At 39.5% G+C, this 26,534-nt stretch overlaps 1 protein-coding gene across 8 annotated transcripts in view; it reads right to left on the bottom strand.

Moving 5' to 3' along the window:
- YAP1 (Yes1 associated transcriptional regulator) overlaps window positions 1-26,329 on the bottom strand; it is a 94,252-nt gene extending 67,923 nt beyond the window's left edge. For all 8 annotated transcript variants that reach the window (XM_064170541.1, XM_064170554.1, XM_064170547.1 and 5 more), the window contains exons 1-2: window positions 25,217-26,329; window positions 21,853-22,100 (exon numbers count right to left, since the gene is read on the bottom strand). In XM_064170541.1, coding sequence (XP_064026611.1) covers window positions 21,853-22,100; window positions 25,217-25,534 — 566 coding nt within the window. In that variant the 5' untranslated portion in view covers window positions 25,535-26,329. The remainder of the gene's footprint in view (window positions 1-21,852; window positions 22,101-25,216) is intronic.
- Between the last annotated feature and the right edge of the window lie 205 nt (window positions 26,330-26,534).

Here is a 26,534-nt window from a genome sequence, read left to right as displayed (position 1 = left end):
TAAAGCCACTGGAGTTTCTGTTGCCTATTTCCGTAAATGCCAAGGGAAATCTGATGTGGAGTTCATGCTGAAGGTGATTCATTCCTAACAATTATCCACCAAATACAACAGGATTGGGAGAGTGGATGAACAGAGGAAAAAAGTTTGTTCTAGAATAAAGCCAGATTGAGAAGACAAAACAAAGTCATAGCCAGCAGTGAAGCCATGCCTAACATAAAAGGCAAAAGCTACTACAGAGACAAGGTCTCCTCCATTTGCTGCTTGCTGCACCATAGAAATTCTTTAGTTTGCCATAATTTCAACATTGATCTGCATCTTTTTGATGACCAGCTCATCATCTTTTGCAAATTATTTTCTCAGAGTAGGATGCTTTATTAAGAGCTATGACAATCTATATAGGTAAAAGAAACATTTCTTCTAAGTGTTATTACTTTTTTGCTATGTCATACAATTAGGTGTTCAGAAACATATTCAAGCTACGAAGTGGTGGGACAGAGAGGAGACGAAGTACTACTCTTAAGGATTTTTGAGTCACTGGGCCAGAATTTCATTCCTACATAAGGATAGATAAGGAAAAGAAGAAGTGTGCCCAGGTAATCAAAAGACAGCACTGCATAACTTATCCTTATTTTGATTCAGTGCTCTCTAACCATGTAGTAGTAGCACCCAAGACAGTCATCAGAACAACTCAAATTCTTCATCAGTATAGCTGACTCAAAAAAACGTGGTAAAGTGGCAGAGGAAATTACAGCCCACTTACTAAGCCTACATTTGTTATGTGAGAGTGCTATTTATAATGTCACATGCTGGAACTTGTTCCCAAGCTAGCTAAACCTACATGCTTAATTGACTCAATAGACAATGCTGCATTGTCAAGACTAATCTTTTCCTACAGGCTACAGTTTCTGAACCATGAAAGCTTTTACACACTTCAATTTTTGTCACAGTCCTGAAACTTCAAAACACGCACCAAATTTGTATGCAAGTAGCTGCTATCTTAACTACCACTAAAATTCACATAACCATATGCAAAAGGAGTCATCGGGAAGTCTGAGCATTTTAAAGAGGATGGGAGCCATCAAATTAAGGTCATGTTTCAGACATCCAAGATGGAAAGGTGACAGAAGGGACTAAGGAAGACAAAGCCTGCAAACAGATTCATGTCACAAATATACAGCATGTGACATACATAGCATCACCTCTCCCATCAAACTAGATTTTGACAAAGCCACTTTAAAAAGTACATGTTTCAAGTTACTTCCCTAGAGTGAAGTTTTGGGAAGAAAGAAATCTAACTTGTCTACAATCTGAGAAGTTATCAATTAAGAAGTAATTTAAACAAAGACTACCCTGAATGCTACAGACTGGAACTGCCAGCTCCCGCAGAATACTTTCAGTCCATACTACTGAAAAATGCTTTCAGGGAAAAAAAGCACATGGAGGTGGGGAATTAAAAATAAATCCCCAGATATGACATTTTATTCAATAAACAAGTTTCATTAAGCAATTCAACAGTGAATTGGAATTTCAGTCTTTCTACATTTGCATATCAACCATCAAAATAAGTACTGAATGTTAAGAATTTAAGTGATTCAATTACTATTTACTTAAACCAGCAAACTATCCAACTTTTTCTATAACCAGCTTCATAAAGCTGAGGTTCAACATCATAGGATCATCCAAGCTATTCTATTCCTTTAATATTCTTCCTGCCTCCCCCAAAACTGATGAAAAGAAATGCCTTGGAGAACACCACAATTAAATCTCAACAGCTCCTGAGCAGCTTTAGCTAAAAAATAACAAATGAAGAAAAGAATTAAACTAAGCCTTCTCTAACTATTGCCAGATGTAAACAACAAATAGAACTGAAATCTTCATAATACCACCAAGCAACTCTTGTTCTCTGACAACCAGAATTCTTTAAGCAGTTGAAAGTCGATTGTGATTTGACTGTCTAAAAACTACAAATCACGCAACTAAATAGACTGAAGTTACTAAAATTACAGAGACTAAAAGTCAAGCTCAGCATGAAAGGCATTCAAATACAGATGTACATACACTTTTCCCATACAGACAGGCTGTTTCTTGAAGACTGTATTTCAGCTCAATTCTTGTGTTGCTATTATTTTCAACAAGAAAGCAATGAACCACAAAAATAGTCTCATCCTCTTAAACTGCAATGCCTCACTGTAAAGACACACTTCAAGAGGATGTATCTATGTACATGCAACATCTTTTGAATGCAGCAGTCATGAATGGCATTGCTGAGCATGCTGCATGCAGCACACTGCTGATAAAACCTGATTCAGATAGCTTCCCACATCTCCTGCTTCGTTAGCGCAAGCTAAGAACAACCTTCTAAAACAAAGGAGGGTTAAACAAACAGCCATCACGCCTCTCCTCTATAATGCTCTCCTCCCAATTTTCCCATACCAAATAGCCTTCAGGTTTGTACTGTAGGATAAAATAGCTTTGCAAAAACAATGTATTACTCCCTTTAATAACGTGCTGATGGACATCTGGTCCCATTTATTTCACTTTTTTTCTGATCTTCACAAAAACACTATGACTCAACCTGATCATAAAAATTAAAACAAAAAGTTGTAGATAGAAGATTGCTAAACTACTTGTACCAGAAAAAAAGAACTCCAAAAAGCCAAGACATGTAGGAAAAATGTTCTTTCAATCGCCACAGGGTCTAATGGTATTTTGACAAGACTGCAATCATGCTCCTGTTACAAGACCAGATCTTGTTCTCCGCATTTTGCCAGGCTAATACTACTTTCAATTAATGCTTTTGTTACAACATATACCGTCAGGCAATAATAACTTCTACAGTAATTTCAGTATATAACATTCATTTCCTCACATAATTTATTCAAAAATTCTCATCATTTGGCCTCATAGATAATGCCCATGCCCTTACTTCACAGAATTCCTCAAAATAAGGCTAGACACTGTTGTGCTGAGCAAGACACTGTCAAAACATGCCTTCATTTAATTGTTTTCCTCTCTTTCCCTCAAGAAAAAAAGGAATATTACTTTCCTATCCGACTGGCACAACCACAAGAGAGCTGAATTTCCTTTTAAACGTCAGTCCCAGTTTCACTTTCAGGAATTGGCACATACATCTTTCTTTCAAATAGTTGAGACATGCTTTTAGTGTGTTATCTGTTAAACAGTGAAAACCACTGCCAAAGTGTCATGTGGTGCTGATCTTCGCTTGTGTTTACTGATCACTAAACCTGTGTTAAAAAAAATATAACAGTGCATTTTTCATTTTTACCAGCCACTAAATAAGCCACCTTTCAAATCTGAAAAGTCATGCTAAAGGAAGTTACAGACTAGAGCTTCAGCAAACAAACAGGCAATTACTGAAGCCGCAGAAATCCAGACATGTATTTATCTGAAGCCTGAGACAAGTACTGTGTGGGAAATGTTATGAAATCTGTCAAGAAAACTCGGCCTCAGATTTAATCCACTGCCTCTCTACCACAAACAGCTGTGAAGTTATAACTTGGTTTTTGCTTAAACGTTATTAATTAATAAAACATAAATGTCTAACTCCACAGAAGGTGGGAAGTTTCAAATCAATTCCTACCAGCCAATTAAAATGTTTTAGAATGAGTTTGGATAGACTGACCTTGAAAAGTGCAGTGAATATGAAAGTTGGTGCCTTCACAGACTACACACTTATTTTGACCTCCCTTGCTCTCTGACAGTACTCAAGGCAAGAAACTAGAATTTTGACCCCCACTTCCACTAGAGTAAGTATTCAAGTTGTTGAGTTTTGAGTTGTTTGGGTTTTTTTTTAATTGGTGTCTACATTTTTGTAAATTCAGTTCTCCAAAGTGTTCAAGCACTAAAATGAATAATAAGTTTATACTTTCAATGGGGAGGACATAACATTAAAAAAGTAATGGTAAAAATAAATTTATATGTTTCTCTAATAAAACAAATCCTATATTCTGCTATCTCCATTTCACACAAGAACAATCTTCAATTTCTCCAGCATTGTCTTTGCATGATTTCACTGAAAATAAACATTTTAATACAACAATATTCAGTAAAAGAGATGTACATATTGTCAACACAAAAATACACAGGTTACATTATTGGCCACTATCATGAAGGTCAAGCTAGGTGACTGCTACCTCTACCATTTCCAAATTCTCTTGCTGTTGCTGGAGGTGCCATCTATCTCTCCAAAAAGGACACCATTTGAATTTTTCAGGCAGGCTGGTCTTGTTGATACAGCCTAAAATCTGACAAACTAGTGAGAACAACAGCAGCTTGTACTCCACATTGTGTGATTTTCACTTGCAAAAGCAACCAGTCGAAGAATTCTAAGCCTTGCAATATCACAGTAAATGAAGTTATTTAGTATGAGCTCCACTTAAACAAATTAACAGATGTAAGACCACTCACATGCAGACAAACACAATGGAATCATACATACATAATTACTTTTTAAATCAAACCTACCCACAAATTTGAACTGCCAGTTTCTTGTGCACCACTGACTTATTTGCCCAGAAAGAATTTAATCAGAGAGGTCAAATGCAAACCAAAAGTAAAGATCATAAGCACAGAGGCTTCCCTTATAAGCAGTGGTTGAATTGCCACAATCAATAGAAATCCAGTGGTTGCCTCTGAACACCATGCCGCAAGCACTGATTAAAGAAATTATCCTTTTGACCCTCCTCTTCTTCTTTAAAGGAAAGCCTTACTGCATTTCTCAGCTCCCAGTATGTTTCTCATCATGAAGCAAAACATAACCTGGGAATGAAAACTAACCCATCAAACAGAAGTGACTGAATAAAAAGCTAAATTCTGGACTTCTGGAAACCAATCTTAATACTATTAATATCATAGTCCATTACAGAAGGAAGTATGATCTCTAAATCCATCTAAATTGGCTTCAACTAACTGTACAATCAAAAAGCTTGTAGCTTAATACAGAGCAGTATTATAAAAGGAAAATTAAGTCACTGATTTTTACAGTCTCTCTCCTGTTGTCACTAGGTACACTACCAACGATGGCATATCTAGGACTATAAGAATGAAAAAATAGGTCACAACCTAGAGTGTGAAAAAGGCACATAATGCATAACCAAGATCTACTCTCTTCATGATTTTTATCACACTGGCTAAGCTGTATAAAGTTCCTCCGTAAGGATTATCAAAACCTGTATGAAATAAAATACCAAAATTTCCAGAACTACAGTTACTATTTTTAGATCTCAGGTACAGCTGATAATTTTTACTTTGAAAGAACAGAAATTTCACGCTATACAAAGTCCCTGACTGGCTTTACACAAAATATCTAATGCTGCTATACCTTTTCACACTAAGGATGAACACATCAATCAAATTCTATATTGAACTCTGAGAATTTCAGTGGCATTTGTTTTGTAAAATGTGGGTTTGTGTTATAATTTCTGATCAGAATAAAGTCATATACCTTCTGATTTGTGTACCTGATTGTATATGTATAGACAAATAGAAGGTTCACAGATGAGCTGAACTTACCTTTCTACAATGGATACCTATGGTGAAACTATTTGCTCTATCATCATATAGTTGCCATTCAAAGTTGACTTCAGTTTTACACAGCACAGCAGACAAACCAAACTGGTCAAATGAAAGAGCAAGTCATAAATCAAAAATGAGCCATGTGTAGCAAGGAATAACTTATTTTTTATTCTGGTGTTTTAAGTTGAACCACAAATGCAGTAACTATTTATGTAAAAAACACAGACAAGAGCTTTAAAAAAAATACTTTAGTAAGTTTATAAAATATTACAGTTTATTCACACTTGTAAATGCCTAGTAAAACATCTGAAAACAGATACAGACTTGTATCAGTCCCTCCTAGAATAAACCATGATAAATTCCTTTACTAGAAAACCTGCACCTACATGTTTCTTGTTTTCCTTCCCCCCCCACCCCATCCAACATCTGTTGGTCAGATACTCAGTATTCTTCATCCTCTTGCTTTGCCTAAGGCAAACAAAACAGCCACCTGTATTTCCTGAGCATAAAAACACAAATGGAGTCTATTCCTCCTCTTTGGCTTCTATATCAAGCCTAACTGCATTGTAGGAAATAGCAGCATTCTAGTTTTGTCACTGAAAAGAGTAAGACAGCATATTTTATAAGCATGCAATTATCACTTCAAACTGTCACTACTACTTGAAACTAAACTAAGTCTTAACCTATTTTATTGCTTTTGTGGAATAACTTTGTTTCAACACAAGGGAGATATGAAGAAATGCTGACTCTGTGTTATATTTCAGTTCCTTTCTATTTCAACCTCCCTATAAGCCCTCTCGCACATTACTTGCTGTATGTCTTCGCACCTTGCTCTACACTTCAATTTCTCTGGTAGCTGTTCTTCAAGAATTTGCAAGCTGTTCAACTACAACAAAATCACACCAAAATGACCCAAAACTGTGGTGTGGATATGGTTACGAATAAAACTATGTGATTACTCTTTTTCTAATAAAGCTTGTACTTTTTATTCACTGTTCTGATGTAGACCACCAGAACAGCTGAGAACTGTGCTTCCACAGGTACACCCACAAGACTTATTTTTATTGGACCAGCGAAGCTCCCATAATCCAAGGGGAAATTATTAGTGACCTGCTATACCACTTACACACAAATCTGCAGAGCCACTTTGTATACACCCAAGTATACAAAGGGAGGTGGTGGAAGTGCTCATCCACCAAGCCCCTTGCCATCATTTATCAGCAGTCCCAACTGCCTAGAGGTTAGCAAATGTAACTCACATCTACAAGAAAGGCCAGAAGGAAAGGCCAGGGAACTACAGAACTGTCAGTCTGACCTCAGTGCCAGGGAAGGTCATGGAGCAGATCACTTTGAGTGCCATCATATGTCACATACAGCACAATCAAATGATATTGTCCAGTCATCATGAGTTTATGAAGGGCAGGTCCTGCTTGACAGACTTCATCTTCTATAACAACATCCTGCTTAGTGGATGAGGGAAAGGCTATGGATGTTGTCTACCTGGACTTCAGTAAAACCTTTGACACTGTCTGCCACAGCATTCTCTTGGAGAACTTGCTGCTCACGGCCTGGGCATGTACTTTTGACTGTGTCCAGTCCCAAGGGGTGCTGGTGAATGGAGTTCAATTAAAATTCTGTTTGGTGCCGGGTCAACAAGTGGCGTTTCCAGAGCTAGGAATTAGGATCACATCTCTAGTGTTTTCATCAGCAATCTGGATAAGGAGATCTAGTGCAACATCAGTAAGTTTTATAATGACACCAAGTTAGTCTCTACAGAGGGATCCAGACAGGCTGGACTGATGGGCCATGGCTCATGGCATGAGGTTCAGCAAGACTAAGTAGCAAAATCCTGCACTTGGGTCATCATGACTCCCCAATGCCTGGGGAAATGCAGCTGGAAAGTTGCTCAGCAGAAAAGAACCTGGGGGTGTTGACCAACAGTCAGCAGAATATGAGTCAGCAGTGTACTCAGATGGCTAAGGTCAACAGCATTCTGGCTCATATGAGAAACACTGTGGCCATCAGGACTATATAAGCAATCACTCCCAGCACTGATGAGGCTTCACCTCAACCACTGTGTTTGGTTTTGGGCCCCTCACTACACAAAGGACACTGAAGTACTAAAGCATGTCCAGAGGAAGGCAGTCAAGTTGATGAAGGGCCAAGAGAACAAGTCCTATCAGGAACTACTGGGGTTATTTAGCCTGAAAAAAGGAGGATGAGGGGAGACCTTATTAGTCTGTACAACTACTTCAAAGAAGGCTGTAGGGAGGCGACAGTCTGTTCTCCTAGGTAACAAGTATTAAGACAAGACAAAATGGTCTCAAGTTGCACCAGGAGAGGTTTAGACTGGACATTACGAAAAACATCTTCACCAAAAGGTTTGTGAGGCACTAGGCTGCCAAGGAAAGTGGTGGAGACATCATCCCTGGAGGTATTTAAAAGACATGTCCATGTGAAACTTAGGGATGTGGACTAGTGGCAGGCTCACCAGTGTTAGGTCAATGTTTTGAGTCACTGATCTTAAAAGGTCCTTTCCACCCTAAATGATTCTATAATTACAAGTTACTCAAAGGCCAGTTGTTAGTTGAGCTTAGTATGTTTTTCTTATACTAACTTTTCAGATACATAAAATGTACACTGTTTGCAAATATATAAAATGTACACTGTTAAAAGTAAAGTTAACATTGTGATCCCTCATTAAAAGTTATCTACACTAAAATGTTGATTTGGGGCTGATCTTAAACCCTGTTAAAGGCCAAAACTCTGCTGAGTAGACTTGTAGACTTAAAAATTAAACACTTATAGGCAGTGACAAAAATCCAAGCTGTCTTCCTCCCAACACTCTTTTGAAAACCCAGAGTTTTTCAGGTCTTCCAGTTTGGCTGTAGCTTTTTTGCTCTCATAAACTACAAGGGGAATAAAGTTACTATACAAATGCAACAAAATTTGGTTTCATAACAGCTTCATTAGCATTATCCATGATATCATAACACATCACACTGGTTAATAGCTCAGCTCAATGCCCAAGATAGTTTAATTAAAAAAAAAACAAACCCCAAAAATCTCAAGCCAATTAAAAAAAATTAAAATCCAACCACAAAACCACCACATATACCTTTGCTGATCTCAGCTGAACTTAGTTCCCATATTGAATTTGTAACTGCAGCAAAGCCAAGCTTACACATATTGTTAGAATAAACCAAGCTCATTATCGTGGAGTATCAGATACAGAAGCCATACTGGCCCACAGTTACATACTAGCCAGAATTAAAACTTTTATTTTTGTTCCCCCTAATTGACAGATGGTCACTCCTAAATAACTAAGATTTTTATTGCTGTAACTGGAAGAACCATTATGTTACCCTAGCTCAGTTTCTATCCAACAGAGAAGTGGTAACTCCACACATATGTCTGCAATAAAACGTCTTCAACTGCAGTTTACAAGCCAGACACCAATGCTGTTTATTTTTTTTTCTCTATATGGCTCATTAAGAACTGCTTTATCACACTATTTTATTGACTGGTTTTGAAGGTCATAGTAAGCTGCATATTAATGCATGGGTTTATTTACTAAAAGAAACAAAAAGCCACCAAACATCACACCACAAAAAGCACAAATCATTTGCTACAACTTATCAACTATTTCCACTCTCCTCCACTGATGCACCATATATTCTTAGTAGCACTTTCTGCTAAGCACACTGAAACAAGTGACCTTGTTTCAGATTATGCCTTTAAATGAAATCTGTGTTTCTATAAACAGCACAGAAATGCAAATTCCCTAACAGAAGATGCTGATCATACATTCTACAGGAAATCAAATAAGTGTTGGGGTTTTTTTGTTTGTTTGTTTGTTTTCGTTTTAGTTTGTGGAGTTTTATAATCAAGTATCTTGAAACACAGTTTTAAGAGTGAACTTTGTGGGCTTTAAAAGCTAATTTTCCTGAGGATTGAAGTCAATCAGCTCTCTGAATTTTAGATTAAGAATAGCTAGTTTTGTTAAGCGCTGCCACAGGTGCTAGGATGGAGGTAGATATTAACTGAAAAAGTGAAGTGATCGCTTTTCTGGAGGCTCATAATACAATGTGGATTCAAAGATGTCAAGAATAAATGTTATGCTCATTGCTGGCTTACTCTTGAAATTCACAATGAATTAAAAACAAACCTTGAGTCAGAATTGAAAAGGTTAATTTCAATAAAGCATTTTAAATATTTACATTATTTCTCCTGTACATGTAATTTACAGGACTGATAAGAATATTACTTGAGTAAGTTGAATGGTAGGAGACAGTAAAAACAGGCTGGAAGATAAGTTTTTTCTTCCTCAAACTCCATAAAAAATAGGACACATTTCTTTAGGGAACTGTGTTTTTCCTCTGTTCTCTCTTCTCCCTAGTTCTGTCTTCTCTGTTCAATCTCCCTTGTTCAGAAACACATAATTACAGAAGAGTACAAATATGGAGAATGATTTCATAGACAAGCAGCAATTTCTTCTGTTTTAAATAGGACTCCCTACTATTATGACTTAACACACAGCATATAGATCATCTAAAAAGCTATGTTATGTGGTAGCTGAAACTTGATTACTGTAATATACATCCAGTGACCTGTCAGAGCTTCAAGCAAGTTAAAAGGAATTGCATAAACATGGCCAAAACAGTAAGCAATAACCTAGAAAACTGATATATGTGTCAACCAGACATTTCAGGAAGGCACTTCCTGGAATTCACTGTGTGAATTAATGAACACATTAAGACTGTAGAGTAGAGCACAGCCATTTGGACAACTCACTCAGAGCAAGATGTAACATGGGATGTCACTGTGCATAACTATCTTGAAACAGACTGAGCAATTTTCTTTAACGCCTTTTTTTTTTTAACCCTAAAGAAAAATAATACCCAAAACATAACATTTTGTTTGTTTGTTTTTTCCCTTGGTAACAGGGAAACTACAACCCATTAAAAAAGTCATTAGATGTGACCTATCCATCAGAAAATGCACTAGATACTTTGCTCTGTTACAGAGAGCTGTTTTCTGAAGGAGGACATCAGCAAAAGGAAGGGAGTTTGAGCCTCCATCCTTAGCAGTTTTCCAGAGCTGGCAAAATAGTCACTTCTGACCTGATTTAGCTTAAGCAACATTTGTGCTTTCACCAGAAGGATGAATGACAGCCTTCACTAAATGCCAGGTTGGCTAGCTAATAAAGATGCTAACAACTGTGTTTGTGAACTTTGAAGAAAAGAAACCACCCCATGCCTACATCACCTGGTAAATTCACAGTCCTTTAAATCTTCCAGTCAACTTAGGTCCTAGCCATGCTGAAGCTCCTATGCAGAATTCATACACCTTCATTGTTTCAAGAAGAATGTTCCACCTGAACCATTCAAGAGTCAGACAACTGCCTATTACTACCCAATTATTTATTGATTGCCACATTTGAAACAGCATACTCAGTATCACAAAAATCAGTTACAGCTGGCCAAAAAATTTAAACTCATAAATTTGGAAAGACAAATACTATTATTTTGGTTACTGAACTGTTGTGACATACAGACACACTGAATGACAGAAAAATATGGTGTGCACATGTCCTGACATCCTAGGTGAGGTATGGTATTTGACAGAAATTATTGTGTAACAAAATTTAAAACCTTCCAAATCAAGGTTGAGATTGACAGTCATTCAGTACTGATGGAACAGAGGATATGAAGGAACATAACTTGTCTTCCAAATACCCTGACATTGCTTACTTTTCTAATGACATATCCATTCAATAAAAAAACTATACTGTGTAGTATATAAAAACTGTATGTGTAGTACCAGCCATAAGGTATTTTGTTGTAGAAATGAACCTCACTTGGATCTTTTTTTGAGTGACACACACAACATCATTTTATCACACCAGCACACTTCCATTTTGTTGGACCAGCTCCCAGATATAAGTTAGGAGGAAGCACAGATGACGCTCCTTTTTCAAGGTGAATGCCCAACAGCAGTATTTGTATCCCAAGGTTCACAGGGAAAAATCAACTTTTGGAGACACAGCAATCATAGCAGGTGTTACATTTCAGAAACCTATAACTAGGGAATCTGATTAGGAAGAGTAAGTGTTGATGGTTTTTTTTGTTGTTTGTTTGTTTAAAGCAGCTATAGGTTATGGATAGGCCCTGATACAATGTTAACGACAGAAGTATAAAAACCCTAAGAAAAAAAACAAACCCAAACCAAATAAAAATTAATCAAACAAAACAAGCCCCCTCCCCAATACAAAAAAATCAACACCAAAACCACAAATTTTGCAACAGTGGGAGGTCTCTGGTCAATTGCTACAGAGGCCTACGTACTAGGATCTCTGCAAGAAAAAGAACAGCAGCATCACAAAGTTTTCCAATTACATAAATTTACTCTTAGTCAACTGCTAACTGGAAAGAACTGGGGGGGAGGCAGGGGGGAGGGGGAGTACATAGGTTGAAAGGATAAGCAGTGGGAGGAGTAAATGTAATTCTACATTTTTTTAGATGAAAGTTTCAGAAAGTTTTCTATTCCAGAAACACCCAGCAGGCTGGGAGTCTCCAAGTTTCAAAAGAGATAATTTCCAGAAGATACCAGTCTTGAAGAGAACCAATATGCACCAACTGTTCATTGTCACTTCCAAAATAAGAACTGGGCGCCAATGAATGAAGCTGATGAGAGCCAAGATTGAAACAGAAGGAAGGCTTTTCTTCATGCAGTGATAGACAACCAGTTAGACTCCTTGCCAAAGTGTGCAGCAGATGCTGAAAGTTTCTACGGCCTCAAGAAGAGACAGTACAAGTTTTGGAGGACAGCTGAAATCTGGGAATGTCTGTAGTATCATCAAGACATTTGCTCATCACCACTAATGGCAAGCCACCAGGGCCCAGCAGTTGCTAGGTTTCAAAACTGAGTATCTTCTCAAGAACAGCAGATGAAGGCTTCCTGTTTCACCCCTTTCCTCTTTCAAAGCAACCTTAAACCTGAAAGTTGGAAAATGGGTTCAACAACTATGAAACTGAATTACAACTAGTTTTTCCCGAGACCCTACCACGTACAAACAACATTTAATTCATTAAGAAAACAACGAACTGGCCAAGCTTCTCAGCAGATCTCAACAATACAAGGCTGATCATGTCAAGACCCATCTAACAAAATAATTAAAAACTGGCACAAAATGAATTGTAGACTATTTTTAAAAGAATATAAATAAGAGTTTCTTTGACCTCATTAACAAAGATGTTAAAATATTCATTCTTAATTGTTCATGATAAGGCATGTTTCACATTTTGTGCTCCTTATGCCTATCCAGTGATCAAATTATCAAGATAGTGAAATATCCAATAGATTTTTTTTCCCCAATTATTAGTCATGAAAACAATCTTCCCCTCCACAAGTACACAGATTATAACCATTCTTCTAACACTACAAATCTGAAAGGTCTTGACCTCTGTTATCTAGTAATTATTTAGTCCCAAACTCCTAAGTCTGCTTTGCAGTGGTTTCAGAATAAGATTCCTGTAAAAAGTGGAAACCTGAAAGATCAGTTGTGAAAGAGAATGTTTACTTCAGTATAAATGTTAAATTCACTGTCTAGAAGACCTTAAGTGACACACAGGGAAACTGAGTGTACATGCATTTAGGGCCAAAGAGTAGGAAAATGAAACCCATCTCTACACTTGATAACATATAATTATGTCAACGGTAGCGTAAATAAAAAGCTCTCCAAAAAATCTATTCATATGTGATCTAGAAACCAGGCAGTTTTAGCTTAGTCAGGCTCATGCATATACATAGTCCTGTAACTGGAAGTACACAAAACTTTTTAGAGTGAAATGAGTATAACTCATCCTGACTCAAAGGCCAGCACTGAAGTCAGTGGACACCAAAATTCTATTTACAAACATATTTTTCAAATATATACATAGAACACACTTCCAAGTCCTTTCACCTTGATTTTGTAATAGGCTTCTCTACATCAGATTATACCTTTTCAAGCCTGTCTCATTTCATATCTTTAACTCATACAAAGCTGGCTACTGACAATGCAAAGGTTTCATAAATTAAAAAACTACATGATCAGCAGTTAGAAAATATGGAAAGAAATTTCTTTTTAGTCTATTTCTCACTATTCTAAAGAGATTATGGCACTGTTAAAATGAAAATATAAGAGAACTTGCAAACCAAGCTTTTCAAATAGGAACAACAAGAAAAAAGAGGAAAAAATGAGGTGCTTTTCATTCCTTTACACAAAGAATTCGATTTTGCACACACAACCTATGCTTGTTTGCTTTCAGAAGTTTTATTATGTAATATATGTCTAATTTTATGACATAACCAAAAAAGTCCAAAAGTTTACTTTGCAGCTAAAGCACTTTAGCTACAGCATGTAAGCAGGAAAAAAGAGGCAACCTTACAGCAGTAAGACTGTTTAACTAAAATTAACCACTAACACTGATCTAAGTCAGGGATCCAACAAAGGGATTTAGTCTTCCACTATGATGCAGCAAAACCTCATTACTCAAATTAAAGCAAAGTCCAAGACTGTTTTAAAGACAGCTCTGTTTCCGTAGCAACTGGCATGATGGACAGGCAGTGTACTGGTAAAAGTCTTACTTTAGAAGGCATCATTATATTATTAGTTTGACTTAACCAGCAATTTAGAAAACCTAGCCATATTTGCCTGAAACACAGCCTGAAGTAACTTACTTAAAAGCCAAATAAAACACTAGCAGAGTGAATCCCAGAAAAAAGACTTCAAGAGGCCATGAAACAGCAACGCAGCTTAGCCATGCCTTTCAAAAACTTGCTGTCCAAATAAAACTGCTGTTTTCTCCACTACAAACTCCAGGTTTTAGGTAATATTTTCCTTATAAAGAGAAATTTCGCCCATGCTCTAGATTCCTGTTGAAATGCTTAACAAAAAAATACAGCTTATCTAGTAAATGTCCCACTATAGCCTTACATCAAAATGAGGTTTAGCAAGCTGTTTGCTGTCCTGCCATAACATGGCATCTATATGTTAACACTCTAATGCACACACTCCTCCCAAGAATTCTGTCCCACATTATGCTAACTCGAATTTCCCCCACAGACAATTCTATATTTCTCTTGAACCAACTACCTGGTATCCTGTCCATGTCCTACAGGCAACTGCCAGAGAACTGCTACTGACAAAAATTTCCTGTAAAATTTCTGCACTCAGCCAAGTAAACTTTCTTCAAATTCTAAAAGAGAAACTAAATCATTTAAATACTAGGGTTTGTACAATCATGTGCAGTTTGGGAGTGGGAGGGATGAAGGAGGTGGAGTAAGAAAGCAAAGACTCCACAAGAGATGGAACAACATTTACACAAAAAGTGAAAGACAGCAAGTTCCACCATTAATGAGTGGCACTGCCTATATGTTTGGATTGTACAAACAACACATGGAGGTACATTGGAATTTACAAAAAACATAAGATCATAAAAATTAACAGAAGAACTGAGTAGCTATCAGTTTCTAAAGGTTAAACTAAATCTAATTACACCATCTGAATTTGTTCCTGGGTATGAAGATAAAACACATGCAGTGGTCTGGCCACACATGAAAAGAAGAGAAACATCTCCAGTCTTGGCTGACAGCTCTCAGTAGCTGTTTATCTCACTTTTTTTTCTTCCTTTTCCCCCCTTTTGGTTGGCTGCAGGGGAGGAAATGTCTAGTCTTAATCAAGAGCCTGAAAGAAGCTGCTTGTAGTTAATATAAGACTAGTTTCAACAGATAATCTTGTATCTTAATTCTAACATACCTTGCTCTCCTAGGTATCATCCAGTAACAGCTTATGTCTGATGAATGAAAGTGTTTGGCAGTGTGTGACTGAATTCAATATTTCAGCATTCCCAGTGCTAATAAGTTACCTTCTCCATGAATGTACTGTAAAAATAGGTAAACTGAGTGAAAAAAAATATTTTGCTTACTCTGTGTTAGCTTTGAAAATGCTACAGTTGTGCCACAACTGGAGAGGGAAACTAAGCAAACTATAAAGAGAGGGTTTAGATTTTAAATTTTAAAGCTATTGATTTCCATTTCCAGAAGAGGAAAGATAAGAGAATAAGAAATCAGTCTTGTGAAAATAGGTCTGACTTTACCCAGTGGTGTCATTGATCAGCTGAAATGCATTTACCCATTAAAAGTATTTTTTGCAAAAACAGGTGGGGTCTTGCCTGTTCTACTTTGATGGGAACTTTCTAATTAACATACTCTTATTATTTTACTGCTTTCTATTGAGTAGGAATTTCCATGACATGACTGATGGGTTACAGATTACCCTATGCTGCAAACCAGATTACTGCTGAAAAAAAAAAAAAAACAACAAAACCCAACAAACAACACAATTGCACAATTACAACTCCCTGCCATCTTCAACATACAGAAGAAGAAAGGCAAAAGGACAATCAAGTGCAAAAGACACTGATCTTCATTTATATAAAATTCTTGTTTGTCTTTAGATGAGGTCAAAATCTGAGAGAACAGAAGTGGTTCCAAAGCAGTGCAATTGCTCCCACAGAGCTCGTAACCAAATATAACCTGACAAATTATTTAATAAGCAGAATTGTGGAAGCATCTTTTTTAAACATGAAATTCTGACTAAACCTGTATCAGAAGCTTCTTTTTATCACTGAAGGAAAAGACCCTAAAATTTCTTGTTATAAAAGACTAGTCAATAAAGACCTTGGTCATATGGTAGCTTTCAACATAATACAAAGTTTTCAGACCACAGTACAATAAAACATATCTCAGATTTGTTTCAAGCTCTAGAAAGCATTGCTTCAGAATAATATTAGGCATTTAAACCATAAACCCCAGAACTCCACCAGTGCTCTCAGAAGCTAAACTACAGGTAATTCTGACCAGTTTTGGAAGCTGAAAATTTTACTTTTTGTTTGCTACTTGAAACAACCATATCTTTTCTCCTTAATGAACAACGACTGCATTAATACAACCTTATTTTTCTGAGAATGCCATTGCTTACTCTCTCCACTGCAAGTATGTTTACATTTTATTTAAATTTGCAAGAACTATAGTCACATTATATTTTCTACAGCTGGTGCATGCTCTCCTACAGTATTACAGTGTCTCAGTAGAGGTTTCATCCAGTGCTTTTTAGAGTGTATGGAAAGACTTCAATAGGCACCAAATCAGACACAAATGTTACTTTTATGAGAGATATATTGAAAGGAAAAAAAAATCTGTGGGAGGAAGAAAGGTACAAATCAACAGTGAATTTTAAATAAATACAACTCACAGGGACAATTTAATTAATTTACAACTAACTGCCACAGTTCCTGTCTTTTTCCCCAGTTCTATTTTCTGAAGACAGTAAATGTCAATATACTTATAACTTAAAGGAAAATACATAGGTGGAAGCCACAGGGTATGTTTTTGGTTTACACGAAATCACATCTATTAAATTTGTTTTGGAATAATCTTATCAGAATCACCTTGTATGGCAAGATATTGAATGCAGAGTTATCATAATTTGCAATTTTATTTTGGCAAAATGAAACTAAACACAAGAAAAACACTGTGCGCCATTGATTTCACTGACGCCCACCCACTAAGCTGGCTGCAAGTTCTCTGAATTCAGTGGGCTGAAGATGTACTTTCATCCTACTCCCAGCTCAGTCTCACTGTTAACACATATAAGGCAAGTTTGCCCTTATTCTTCCTCCATCCTTTTAAAGATATGGAAATCTCTAGTACAACTTCAAATTCAGAACAGTTTGCATAATCGTTCTTTGCAGGACTCTCACTTGGAAGAGGTAGAAGGAAACATACACACTTAATACTACGCCTGTCTTCAAAGACAAAAAAAGTCTTAAGTTACCAAAAACACACCACAGCATGTTTCATTTTAAGAATGTTTTAGCTAATATTTCTTTCTTCCAGCTATGTCCTGAAACTCAAAGTGCCCATTTTTCCCTGCACAAAATTCATGGTTTTTTTCTTTTCTGTAGCACAACTTCACATTTTCATAAACATTCAGAACACATCAATAATGGCATTACTTTGATATATTATAAATAAAATTTAGCAAAGTTAAAATCTAACTGGCTTTTTTAGAAGATAAACCCACCAAAATATTGACTGTGGTTTTGTTTTTCCACAATACAGTTTTTTTTAATGACAAACTGGCCTGAACAGAACCATAAACACAAGAACTCACATTAACTGGGGATTCTGAATACGCATTTTCCCAGTAAATTAACGTAGTCAACAATAAAATGCAACTGTGGCAACAGTTTTTCCAATGAACATCTTCTTGCCCAGGAAAAGAAAGATTGTCTTAGTGTGGGGAAGAGAGGGGGAGAAGGGGAGCAGATGATTACTGGTGTAGTGGGTGGTTCCAGTCAAGAGCAAAACAAGGGATGTGAGAGAAATTTAACGGCATTGATGGATATTTTTTCTTATGTGACATAAAAGCAGGATAGTATAGCAACAAAATTCCCTGTTATCTTAAAACAATTTGGTTTCATAACATCCAAAGCCGTATCTCTGTATAGAGCATATAAGAAATACATAACAGTAGTCTGTTTTTAAGGTTTCTGCCAGATGGGTAAACACCTCAAACACACCCACAGATACTAATGAAAACCACCTTGGCCTCCTTCAGGAAGTCATTCAACACTCTGCAGAAAAAAAAATAGGAAGTTGTTGATAAACTGCTTGCAAGAACTACTTCCTGTAGGAAAAATAATTACAAGACTTACTTGCTGGACAATCAGTTAACTTTTCCTCACACTACAAAATGAGAAGAGGTATTACCAAGCATTGTATGAATGAAAAGCATAACACTAAGTTAAAATAATAAAAGAGTAACTCTAACATGAAGCAAAAGGGTTTTTTTTCCTTTCTTTCTGCAAGTTCTTGTCTGCTACTCCCATGGCAAATTATCTTTTGCCTAGAGAGCGGTCCCCTATCTTTCTCCATAGTTCACTGAAATGTCAACCAGCAGCTGGCTCACAGGAAGTGGTTAAAAAGCAATGCAGTTGACATCACCACACAAACCAAGCAAGTCTTTTTTACTGCACGTTTAAGAATGGGCTAAAGTATACCACACAGCAATGCCAAGATGACTCAGACATGACCACTTACTAACCAGGCAAGTCTAAACTTATGCATTCTATTTAAATAGCAGTTTCACTGAGAAATAACATTAGTTGTACCAGCAGTGTAACAAGCATCTCTTAATTCACTGGCCAAAATCGTCTGCATGTTCGCTAACGGAAAATTATACTCAGGAGTCCCACTCCTAACAGTGACATGTACACTAATGAGTGGAATTCTGGCAAATCACATGCTGGGCATTCGTACATCAAGGGGTCTATTTTCTGGATGACAGACTGATTTACAAGAGCAGTTCTGGTTCAGATCCTACACTACCACTTCCAACCTCTTTCAGGATGTATGGACACATATGTATATAAAATATCTGGCCAAGTAACTCTTGCCTATATCTACATATACAGACAAGTATTTTCTCTCTTGTACACGCTACTTTCATTTCATTGCACATTACATTTCATTTGTAAGTACTGTGCTTGTGGTGTTTGACCTGTTGATTAGTGGAAAGGACTCTATTTCAAATGGTATTAAGTACAGTGCTTAATTTTATATTATATTATTCTGTTTGCACTGTAGTATATTATGGTAACTATAACCATAAAGCTCACTGACATCTGGAAAAAATCTAATACTGTTACCTATTCTGCAAAGATCTTTCTAGAGCCTGATTATCAAACTATTCATGAAGTGGCTACAGAACAGAGCAAATGCAAACAAAAGGCAACACAGCCTATCTAACAAAAAAGCTGAATACTTGGAACAGGCACCAAAAATCTGCATATGGCAGAAAGAAACATATTAAACGTATTTAGTATCAACAATCTTAGTACCTGCACTCCAAGCAAAAGATTAAGGTACAACTAAACGAGATATAAGTTTTAACAGGCTTGTATGTATGAGATAATACTGGTTACTTAACACTGAAAGAAAGCTGCTACAATGCAAACTCAAAATACTCAAACTCAAAAATAATTCTTACATTTCTTCAGGTTTTTTAAACGTACAAAACAAACATATCTCTAGTACTCCAAGCATTTTTTACAAATCTTTATGACTCCCAGCAAAGTTGGTGGATCTCACCTGTAGCTTGTATTAAACAATCTTTTAGGAACAACAAATGTTCTTCGAGTGTGAGCAGAGCCTTCAGAACTGTCCCCATTAGATTCTCCCATACCACAGCATCACCCAAGGAAAGCCAAAAGAAAACAGCCTATTAAGCTGTTTAAAATCTCCCAAGGTCAGCATGTGACCCAGCAGGGAGAGGTTCAAAAAGTACAGCCTTTATTTTTCTTCCTAACAACCTGGTTTGTTTCCACTCCTTTCCCCTTCAAGACACATCCTTCACAGCTAGGAGCTCTTTCAATCATTTACTTTGGATGTCTGCTCGAGAACAAACGATCTTGCTCATGCAGATGAGTTTGCCAGACTTGTGTGTACTTTCCAGTCTCAGGCTCTTTATTGTTCTTGTTGAAACCTGACCCTTTGAAATGGATACCGGGACACCAAGTAAAGACAAAAAAAACTTGCAGAAAAAAAAAGGGATTTTTTTTGTGGTAATAAGAAAAAGCTTTCCAAGAACAAATCTTTCATTCTGATTTCACCTAAATGTGCATAATTAAAAATACCCAAACATATATTATTAAAATCTATTATAAAAGCATGAGGACATTTTGCATCTCTTAAGTTGTTCTGTTTTCTGTAAAATTGATAGCACTATCAAAAACAAACACTTGTGACAGTAAAACTTAAAACAGAAGTATCTATTTTTCATGTTTCACAAGCTGCTCTGTAAGAGCTCTCACTAGCACAGTCAAAACAAAGTTTGCTTTTTATTTCAAAATTCAGTCTGTACTTCCCTCAAGGTCCTGTGAGCTACAGTTCTCAAATGGCAGAAAACACAATTTTAGAAATTATTTCTGCCCATGAAAGAACTTACATTTAAGAATATACTGATTTGTTAAAACTTCTCCAAAGAAAAGACCAAATTTTCAAGATCTATTCCCAATGCTAATTTTTGCATTCCAGAACAACTGTTTTCAAAAAGTAATCTTCAAGCTCAAATAATGGCAGATAACTGCTGTAACCTCTCTTTGATTATAAGGAGTTATGCTAATTTCTTGGTATCGAAAGACCATCACAACAGGAACAAAAAGCAACTGTAAGAGTTCTGAAAGTTCCATTTTCAGTGATGACAACGCAAATTTGTTTTCGGAGCTACAAACTCAACTACTTCAATCAAACGTACATACTAATGACAATGTTTCAGCAAGAAAGATAGGAGTAAAGATGTTTTTCTTGGCTGAAATAAGTTTTATGTAAATAACACACTCTGCTGCCCCTTCTCTCTCCCAGCCCTGGAAATTACATATAATGGGTTATTTAGAGACTTGCAGTTAAATAAAATGTTCATAATACAGTCAAAATATTTGAAGGCAAATTATGTATCTTGGTGAGCAAACTTTCAGAAAGACAGACAAGTTCCTGCTGGCTTCAAAAAACCAGCAGTAGAAAAGAAAATGCTCCCTGATGGATTAGGTGTCAGATGGCTGGCATTTGTAACCTCTCTTCAGTTATAGCAAAGGTGATACTAATTCACTGTGTGGAAAAGCTACATCTGTAGGAACAAGAAACAACATTGGAAGTTCTGCCGTTTCCCTTTCACTGCAAAGGAGTTGAGTTACAGACACAAATATCGCAATCAAACACATATTAATTTCCTCATGAGCAGAGCGCAAGCAAAATTGTTTTGACTGCGTACTTCACACAATTGCCCTTATTCCAAAAGATGAAAGTTCCAAAAGTTCCAATGTATTCTCACCACAACAGTTTCTAAAGTCATTCTGTCTTTTCTCACCTGTGTAAAACTCATTATGATCTACACGATCCACCAAAACCCAAAGTCACAGTTTAAAAATCATTTAACTGATTTTTTTTTATGCAATGGATAACATTCTTGAGCTAGGAACGGATAAATAACCACAGAGTTTCATACACTTCGCAAAACCAGCAGAGTTGATAAGGAAGAAATAGTGAAGTGGTAGGATACAGGCATGTATTTAAAAATGTGTATTTCAAACAATAATATCTACTCAGATTAAAAGACTGTAAAAAAAACAACCAAAAAGCAAACCAAAACTACATAGAAAACAAGACAAAAATCACCAGAGATATAAGTAACTGAAAAAAAGTTTTACTTACTTAAGGAAGTATCTCTGTCCAGATGGTGTCTTAGCCATCTCCCAACCTGGTGGCAAAGGTACATCATCAGGGATCTCAAATGAAGACTGGCGGAGATGCTGTGAAGATGGAGCTCCGGGTCCAGCCACTACTCCGGAGGGTGTAAGTGTCCCTGGAGAAACAGCTCCCAGCTGCAGTGATGCTGGAGAGGAATGAGCTCGGACATGCTGTGGGGTCAGAGCTCCTGCTGTCCCTGCATCAGTGCTGGCCTGACAGGAGTAAAATTGTAACAATTGAGATTCTTATATTTCAGCAGAAACGCAGCTGTCAGAAGACATTTCACTTCAAATATCCCTTTCAGAAGAAATCCTTAATTCATTCTAAAGTTCTGCTTCTTTTCCATTTGTAGTTGAAGAGCCTCTCCATGTAGGCTGCTTAATTAGCATCACAATAGCCCTTGTGTAAGTCACAAAATTTTGACTGGAAGTATGTGCTAACTGCCTTTAGCTTTATCTTGAAAAGTAAAGTTCTCCTTGACTGAGAACAAGAAAAATACATGACCACAATCAGCACACCTTATACCACCTATGGTTCATTACTGGACTGCACCCACCCGTCACACCCACTTTCTGCTGGAGAAGCTGATTTCCCACTCTCCTTCTAAAACGGGCATGCGGTGGTGCAAGGACACCACATACACCTTCTGCAGAGAGTTTAAAAGATTACTCAATGAGAAAAGCAACAAAGAAACGTAACCGACATTGGCAGCGAGTTCCATCAGTGGAAGTCTCCTAACTCAACCATTATATATATATATATATATATATATATATAAACACTCCATATAACAAGACAGAACACAAAATTTCCTATCCGACACACACACTGCACTTCTAAGGCTATTGGGGGTTTATGAAGAGTCTTCCCACGCTTTATCCAAAGATAAGCTTCAGCAAACTATTTAAGCAGTCAATCAGAATGATTCACAAGACCATTTACCAGTTATCAGTTTTAACTATACTGAAGTCCCTTGCCAGCAATAAATACACATCCACAAAATAGAAAAAGCAGATCTGGAAATCTGGATTAAAGTAATACTGGCTCTTTGATTTTTCTTTTTATGTATTTATCAATTAAGCAATTTTGTAGATGCATCAGAACGACACGGGCACCTATAACAAGATGCATCCATCAGCCACTGCCACACTTCTCTACGCAAATTATTACACCATATAGAAGGCCCTACTTATACACTCTTGAGACTGAGAATTCTGTTTCATAAAAATAAAAAAAATCACAGAACCCTTTAAGTTGGAAAAGACCTTTAAAATCACTAAGTCAAATCATTAACCTAGCACTGCCAGGTCTACCATTAAACACACTACATCTGCATGCAAGCACCTGCAAAGTTTCATATATTAAATTGGAAACTTTCTATCTTACATTTGTGCTTAAACAAAATATCCAAGCTGCAAATCAAATGAATTTGAGACATGTTAATTCCTGAGAAACAGGGAGATTAACAGGAATATAAAGACATTTTCTGTCAAGTTCTTTCTTTGAAAAGACTTTTCCTGTTACTTTCTGTGGCACAACTATGCAAAAACGAAAATGAAAACAGTCTTGTATTAAAAGTCAGTCCACAATGAAGCAAACGATTCATTGGCTTTAGCTGAATTTGAAGCTTTATATTTTAGGAATGGCCAGCCAGCACAAGGAACTGTGACCCAACTAAATACGCATTACAGATGAAGAGTAACTAACAAGCAAGACAACGTTAAGCTTAAAAGTACAACTTGTGTCAACGTCACACGTGAAGTGCATTCTGAAGGTGATAGCTATTTAATTGCCGTTACTGTATTTAACGAGACACAGCACCAAGTGCTAGCTGAAATGCACATCAGTCCACCTTTGTGCATAATGGAATTGCGATGTGATTCTCACGACTTACAAAAAGTTACACTTGATAACCTTATTCCTCGCTGGATTTCAGTATGCCATTAAAGGTCTGTGACTCGGAAGCAAGCAAAACTACAGAAGCAACTCAGCCCCACCCCTTTCTATTTTCTTTTCAGTCTTGCAATATGAAAGCCAGACTGATTTTTCGAGTATTTGGAAAATGAATTAACTCCTGGGCTGAGAGAGTACGTGCCAAGGTTCAGCCTAGAGTGAACTTCTGAAGCCAAGTTATAAATCCTTCAGAACAGAAGTTTAATAATGGAAATGTTGACAGACCCTTAACAACAACAGTATCATGCACCAGTACACAGAACAAGTTTCACTCCTACTGGCTACACAGATAAAGTGACAATAACCGACAATAAAACCTATTTTATAGCTTAGCAACAAAGTTCATTACTTAATAAAACACTCGAGTAGGCACAACCTCCTTCCAAAAAAGTTGGTAACAGCAGCCTAAACATTAACTTTCAGTCGTATTCGCACCAACACTTGGGTCATGGCAAGAAAGTCACTCTCCGTAAGAAACCAAAAGCCTCCCGCAGGCCGACCACCGGCCCTCTCCCGCGTTCCCCTCGGGACGGCCCTGCTGAGGCCTCGACAGCCCCCAGCCCTGCGCCGGGCCCCGAGATTTGCGACTTCAAGCCTCTCCTTCCCGGGGTACCGACTGCAGTAACTCGGCAGACCCTTGACGTCGCCGGGCCGGAGGAGTGGCCCCGGAATTAACTTCTTCAGTGTGTGTATGGGGGGCGAGGGGTTAATCCTACTCAACCCAGCGCCGTGATGAAATGGTGGAAAAACCACATCCATATTGTTTGACGGAGCCGGAAAAGAGAGAGATTGGCACAATTTCGTTACCCCCGTCCACAGACGGACAACCACAGGGTACAGGAGGATCAAACCTCAAAGCGAAATCCGCCCCGTCTGCCAAGCAAAAGCATTTTCACACAAGTTTTAGAGCCCCTGCCCCCGTCGCCGCCACTTTCCCGACAAGGCCGATAAAGTGACTGCGGGGCTCGACAAGGAGCGGATGTGGAGTCCGAGGCCCCGCCGGAGACCGGGCCGGGGACAACAGCCGGCCGGCCGCCGCTGTGCCGGCTCCCCCAAGAGCCCCGAAGCGCGGGAGGAGGTGCCCCCGCCCCTGGGGGAGGACAAAAAAAGGGGGAGGGGGAGGGCCACAGGCGAAGCGAGAACTCCCCCACAAGGCGAGGGACGCAGAAAGGGAACGAGCACCCCAGCGGCCCCGGCCAGGAGTTCCCCCCCCCTTCCACCCCGCCGCTAAAGCCCACGAAGGGCGGATTCCCTCCCCAGCCCCCTCCCCACTACGCCTCCTTTGGAGGACCTGGCGGTGGCAGGGAGAAAACTAGCTCACGGCTGGGCCGCCCCTCGTCTCTCACCCGCAACGCGGCCGCCCCCTCCCCCTCACCTGGCGGGAGTGGGCCTTGGGTTCGGGCGGCTTGAAGAAGGAGTCAGGCAGCTTCCTAAGTCGCATAGGCAGCGTGTGCGGCACGTTGGCGCCTTTGGGGTTCATCACGGCGTTGAACAGCGCCTCCAAGTCAGTCTCCGAGTCGCCCCGCACATGGACGATCTGGTGCCCCGCCGGAGGGGGCCCCGCGCCCGGGGGCTGCGCCGCGCCGGCCGGGGCCCCCGACACCGCGCCCGGGGGCTGCGACGGCTGCTGCTGCGAGGCCGGGGGTTGCGTTGCCTGCGGCTGCTGCTGTGGTTGAGATTGCCCAGGATCCATGGCTCCGTCGGGATCCCCCCCACCCCCGGCGCTTCCTTGGCGGGGCTCGGCGACTCAGAGCCCAGATTCCCAGCCCCGCATGCCCCGCTCCCCGGGCCGCGGCTCGTCCTGCTGTCGTTGGTGCTTCTCGCCCCTTGGCAGGGAAACCGACCCGGCCACAGTAACTGGCAAAACAACTCCGACCGTGCGGCGCTTCCCCGAACCCGGCCCAGCCCGGCCGGCGCCTCTGTCCCGGCGGCGGAAACTAACTCACACAACACACCAAACAAAAGTTCGGAGTTACGCCCGCCCGAATCACTCTCAGTCGCCGGCTCCGCCCCTCCTGAGCCCGCCCGCACCGTATCCAACCGAAGCAGGCTGTGGTGCGCAGCTTTCCTGCGCGCGCCCGCCCGCACCGCCTTCCGTTCAGGGGGCGCCTACTGTGAGGGGCACCCCCAGCTCCGCGCAGCCCGCAGCCGTCTTGCACCCGGCCTCGGCCGTCACCCCGCCACCACCGCTCCCTGCGCGCCCGCTCGGCCTCGGCTGCCAGGGAGCGCTGCCGACAACTAGAACTTTTTTTCTATGCCGACCTCCTATCCCAAGTTCCAGGCGGCCGCTCCGCCAGGGAGTGGGGAGTGGGGCCGCGCTCCCCGCCCCCGCCGGCCCGGATGGGGGTCAGGCACCCCCACGAACCGCCGCCGGGTGGGGGCTGCGCCTCAACATGCATCCCGCAGGCGAGGGCTCGGCCTGGACCACCTCCACCTCGCTACCACCAACGCCCTTCTCGCAGCCAGGACAGCTGTGGGGCTTGAGGCGGTGGGGCCCGGCCCTTCGCGGCGTGAAGAAGCCCCCGCTTCACCTGGCGGTGGCGGCCAGCCACGCCCCGGGCGGCACTGACTTGCCTCGGGGCTGTTACCAAGCGGGATGAAGGGGGGCCTGGGGGGCAGTGGAGGATGGGAGGAAGAGAGAGAGAGAGAGGGAGGTGGGCGCGGGCCGGGCTAAACTAAACTAAGCTAAATTG

The sequence above is a fragment of the Pogoniulus pusillus genome, chromosome 3 (assembly GCF_015220805.1).
Source record: "Pogoniulus pusillus isolate bPogPus1 chromosome 3, bPogPus1.pri, whole genome shotgun sequence".
Classification (NCBI taxonomy): Eukaryota; Metazoa; Chordata; class Aves; order Piciformes; family Lybiidae; genus Pogoniulus; species Pogoniulus pusillus.
Note: the sequence above shows the minus strand (reverse complement) of the source record. Positions and strands in the feature narration are given on the sequence as shown.